Source organism: Scylla paramamosain, chromosome 10, assembly GCF_035594125.1.
Source record: "Scylla paramamosain isolate STU-SP2022 chromosome 10, ASM3559412v1, whole genome shotgun sequence".
Lineage (NCBI taxonomy): Eukaryota > Metazoa > Arthropoda > Malacostraca > Decapoda > Portunidae > Scylla > Scylla paramamosain.
The window spans coordinates 10245001-10250000 of NC_087160.1; the positions used below are offsets into that span (position 1 = coordinate 10245001).

Here is a 5000-nt window from a genome sequence, read left to right on the forward strand (position 1 = left end):
ATAAAAACATCACAAAATTGGTGAAAAGGAAAAAAAAACTAAAAAAGAAAAAAAAATGTAAAATCCCGTGCGTGAATTCAAAATAAAACACGTGCTAATAATAACAACGCTGAGCTGAAAACGTAAGAGAGAAGAACGATCCACGTCTCCTTGGCCTGCATCACCACGTATCGCCAATTCTTACAGCGCTGAGAATGACTCGGAGTGAAGGAGCGGCGGCGGTGGCGGCTGTGCGTGCGTGCGACTCAGAGTGACTCACAGTAGAAATCTCTCTTGACGGATAAAAGAGAGAAATATTGTCCTCTCGTGCTCTGTGCCACCCCATGCTACGTGAGTTGACCCCGCCGACTGGAGGAGAAGGAGGAGGGGGAGGAAGATCACTAGAAGACGGAAATAAAGGTGGAAGAGAAAGTGGTAGTAGTGGTGGTGGTGGTGGTGGTGGTGGAGGAAGTGGTGGTGGTTATTGGAAGCATCAGAGAAGTGGTGGAGGTGGTAGTGAAAGGGACGTGAGTGAGGTAAGGGGAAGAAGAGGGAGAAGAGAAGGTGGGGCAAGAAGAGAGGAAAGAAACGAACGAGGAGGAAAAGGAAAAGAGCTCTTGTGGTGTTGAAGTTTTGTGGACTGAAATGAAGAGGTGAATTTAGTGAAGGACACTACTACTACTACTACTACTGCTACTACTAATACTACTACTATTGCTACTATTATTACTGCTACTGCTACTACTACGTCACCGTCACCTCTCCTACGCCATGATCGGAATGCGAGCATTTGGATTCACCTCCCATACCCGTAAGTATTCACACACACACAGAGAGAGAGAGAGAGAGAGAGAGAGAGAGAGAGAGAGAGAGAGAGAGAGAGAGAGAGAGAGAGAGAGAGAGATCAGAATTACTTTCAAAGAACCAACATACTAAAAACGTAATATTTTTAACACCATAACATGTAAATGGAATTCCTGGTACATTGAATGCAAAGAAAGAGGAAGAGGAGTAAAAAAGGTGAAATAGGAGAGAAAGAGAAGAATAACGAAGACAAATAAACACAAAACAAAGATCAGCTCCATTGTGGATTGTGCCCGGGGGAAAAATAAAGAAAGAACGAGAATAGAAAAATATCGAATAAAAATATAGAGGAGAAATAGGAAGCACCAAGGGGAAGGGAAGAAAAAAGAAACGCAGGAAGTAGAGGAGAAGAACGAATAGTGGATAGAAGATAAGTGGAGAGAGATGGGTGAAGAGAAGTGCAGGAGGTTGAGTAAGGGAAATAAATCAAAATGGTAAAAATTAGAAGGTAAAATGGTGTGTGTGTGTGTGTGTGTGTGTGTGTGTGTGTGTGTGTGTGTGTGTGTGTGTGTGTGTGTGTGTGTTCCCTGCCGTTAGAGGAAGAGGGAAGAAAGAAGGGACGGAGAGGGAGTGAGGCAGAGGGAGGGGAATGTGGCACGTCTCCGGCAGACTCGGACGAGGATCAGCGTGTCACGATCCGCGAGATGAAAGTGGAGCTTTTATTGATCTGATGGAGGAGGAGAACCAGAAAGACGGAGACGAAAGAGGAGGAGGAGGAGGGCGAAGAGGTTTTGGACGGTGATTGGGATGAAGGTCAGGAAAAGGACGATAGAAAGGGTGACGCCGAGGACGAAAAGAAATGAAGGAATAAGGTGAAGTTCATGAAAAGGACGATGGGAGGAAGGAGGGCGAAAAAGAAAATATTTAGTAAGACCATTAGAATTATGGGTAGGAGGAAGAGGACGAAGGCGACGAATGGAGAAGAGAGCGAAAATCGTTAAGGTAAGTGAATCGAAAGTCAGGAAGAAGAGTAGAACTAAGTCTTAAAGAAATAGCATTAGGTAGAATAATAATTGGAGAGACTAAGAGGACACATATGATAATTGAAAATAAGGCGATGTGTGTTTGGATGAGAAGAAGGAGCAGGAACAGGAGAGAGAATAGAGAACAGTTTGCGGTTGTGGTACGTGTGTGTGTGTGTGTGTGTGTGTGTGTGTGTGTGTGTGTGTGTGTGTGTGTGTATGTGTGTATGTGTGTGTGTGTGTGCTGCAAGAACTGTTGTAATGTAAACATGGGTTATGCGTTACGTAGATTTATACCCACGCTTTATCCTCCCCCCTCCCCCATCCTAACATCACCACTAACGCACTACCATTTAGATATTGAATAGTTTTCTCTCTCTCTCTCTCTCTCTCTCTCTCTCTCTCTCTCTCTCTCTCTCTCTCTCTCTCTCTCTCTCTCTCTCTCTCTCTCTCTCTCTCTCTCTCTCTCTCTCTCTCTCTCTCTCTCTCTCTCTCTCTCTCTCTGTGTGTGTGTGTGTGTGTGTGTGTACCCCAGATGCGCTACCTGTCAGTTGCTGGGGTCAGTCAAGTTTGGTCCTGTCGCTGTACCTGACGAGCAATCAATGATTTCTTTTATCTTTCCTTTCTGTTTCCCGTTCCTTTCCTCTCCCTTGTGGCGTGATTGGTAATAATGACGTGAAGGTCGCGGCGCGGAGTCGATGCTTCGCTGGCTATTGATGGAGCACGTATGACACGCTGATGTTTTGTGAAAGTTGGGTGCGTGTGGTGGTGAAATGGTTGTTGCTGTTGTTTTGTTGTTGCTCTTGGTGTTGTTGTTGTTATTGTCTTATTGTAGTAGTAGTAGTAGTAGTAGTAGTAGTAGCAGTAGTAGGAAGTAACAACGATGAGTAGTGATATTGCTATATAAGACCTCTCCTCACCTCCCTATCCCCTATTCGCTTTCCCATCATCCCCTCCTGACTGCCTCTCCTTTCCTTCTCACTCCACAACTCAGTCAAGTAATTTGCTATCCATTAACCTCACCGTACAATTACCACCTAGATTAATTCATCATAATTTCCTTACGCGTCAACTTTATCATAATTTGGACCATCTCTCGTCCTTATAATATTACCACGAAACTATTGCGACGTAGACTTAATCTCTCTCTCTCTCTCTCTCTCTCTCTCTCTCTCTCTCTCTCTCTCTCTCTCTCTCTCTCTCTCTCTCTCTCTCTCTCTCTCTCTCTCTCTCTCTCTCTCTCTCCCGGTGGTGTAATGTTTATGAACGTATTGATCGCGTCGTGTGAGGTCTCTCATAATCATTATTCCTGTTTTTCTTTTATTTTTCATCGATGTATTTAGTTTTGTCCTCAATAATTGATTGACTGGTTTACTTTTCTCATTTTCTTTTTTTTTTATAAAGGTTTTATTGTATCTAATGTACTATTTATGTACCTGAAACGTATTTATTCATATATTCTTTTATATCTGTCATCATCTGTGCAGCAAGGGAACGCGTAGTAGTCGTCTGCTTCGTGCGTGTACCAGTGTTGTTTTTGTCTTGCCTGAAATGCGATCCAGATATTCTTGTTCAGTAAATACTTGACCACAGTCTCAAATCTTTTCGACCTCTTCGCTCGACTGCTCTTTGGCCACTTGCAATGGAAGTTACCGGCGGTCTGTACGAGTATTGTTCCTGTTTTGCTTCCAGTACGTTTCAGGTTTGTGTAATGATTTTATTGATAGTATAACAAGGAATCTGCCTCACCAATGAGAAAAGCGCACGCGAGAAGAGGACTGATTATCTCTGTAACCTTTAAAAACAGCGCTGATGAGAGAATAAAGCTTTTGAGCATACTATTCCAGCTCATCCAGTGTAGCAAATACAATATCTCATTAAACACAATATGTATCTCATTCTCAAATATTTCACCGTCTTATGTCGAGTCTCAAAAGATTGTACTGGAAATTATTGGTAGTATAAAGGTTTGTTCTTATGATGCCAGTGACAGTTTAACAATGTTCCTGCACCAATATGAATAACAGCTGTGATAATTCAATTGTTAATCACTGTTGGCCTTAAAAAAAAAAGTTCACATGAGAGCCTTCATCGTTCAAATATACAGTCCATGCTTCACATACCGTCTACCAACGCGTCTATGTCATCTTCCTTTGTGTTCCTTTGACTTGGTTTTGTGTAGGTAGGGACTATGGCTTTAAGAATGTGATCAGGTGAAGAAAGAAACGAGGAAAATAACGAGCATGGGTAGTAAAGAACACCGTATGTGTGTGTGTTTGTGTTTGTGTGTGTGTGTGTGTGTGTGTGTGTGTGAGAGAGAGAGAGAGAGAGAGAGAGAGAGAGAGAGAGAGAGAGAGAGAGAGAGAGAGAGAGAGAGAGAGAGACTATGGGACGTTTTTTACCGAATTCCCTCCTAAATTGTATTCTTAAAAGTAATTGCCTTTGTGATTCGAAGTGCCCCTGTGTGTGTTTGTGTGTGTGTGTGTGTGTGTGTGTGTGTGTGTGTGTGTGTGTGTGTGTGTGTGAGAGAGAGAGAGAGAGAGAGAGAGAGAGAGAGAGAGAGAGAGAGAGAGAGAGAGAGAGAGAGAGAGAGAGAGACTGCGATAATGGCGGTGATTATTTTCTGACAGACAACGGTGATGAGAGAGAGAGAGAGAGAGAGAGAGAGAGAGAGAGAGAGAGAGAGAGAGAGAGAGAGAGAGAGAGAGAGAATTCTAAATCTTTACTGAAACTCAAAGGTCACTTCGCTCACGTAACGTAGTCCCTCTCCACCTGAACACTGTTAGGTAACGACCCATGTATCTTTCCCGTGACTTTATATATATTTGCATGAAATTGACCGTGTATTTCCTTGCCTTTACGAATACTTGTATCGGGCAGGGATCTCTACTGGTGAATTTATTATGCAAACCTTATGAGAGAGGGAGACACGCCGCCATAGAGTTACGGTAACCCTGAAAAAGAGAGGGAGGAAAAGGAGAGAGTGGACAGGTGGAGCAGGAGTAGTAGAGGAGGAGGAGGAGAAAGAGGAGGAAGAGGAGGAGGTGGTAGCACAGGGGCGCCTTTCAACCCAACTCTCGCGAGAACGTCACTCTGTTTCCGACCACGAGACCGATCGCTGCACCGCCGCTCTCTTCTGCCATCCTCCCTCTCCTCCTCGCCCACTCTCCCCTTCACTCACTTCCTTCACTTCGT

At 43.8% G+C, this 5000-nt stretch overlaps 1 protein-coding gene across 8 annotated transcripts in view; it reads left to right on the plus strand.

Moving 5' to 3' along the window:
• The window catches only part of LOC135104229 (afadin-like), a 213835-nt gene that overhangs the window by 103386 nt on the left and 105449 nt on the right, over positions 1–5000 (plus strand). The window contains exon 1 of one of the 8 annotated variants that reach the window (XM_064011383.1): positions 480–790. The exons of the other annotated variants lie outside the window; for them this stretch is intronic. Within the exon in view, the coding sequence (XP_063867453.1) occupies positions 751–790 (40 nt within the window). The 5' untranslated portion in view covers positions 480–750. Of the gene's footprint in view, positions 1–479; positions 791–5000 lie in introns of those variants that run through there. 8 annotated transcript variants of the gene reach the window in all.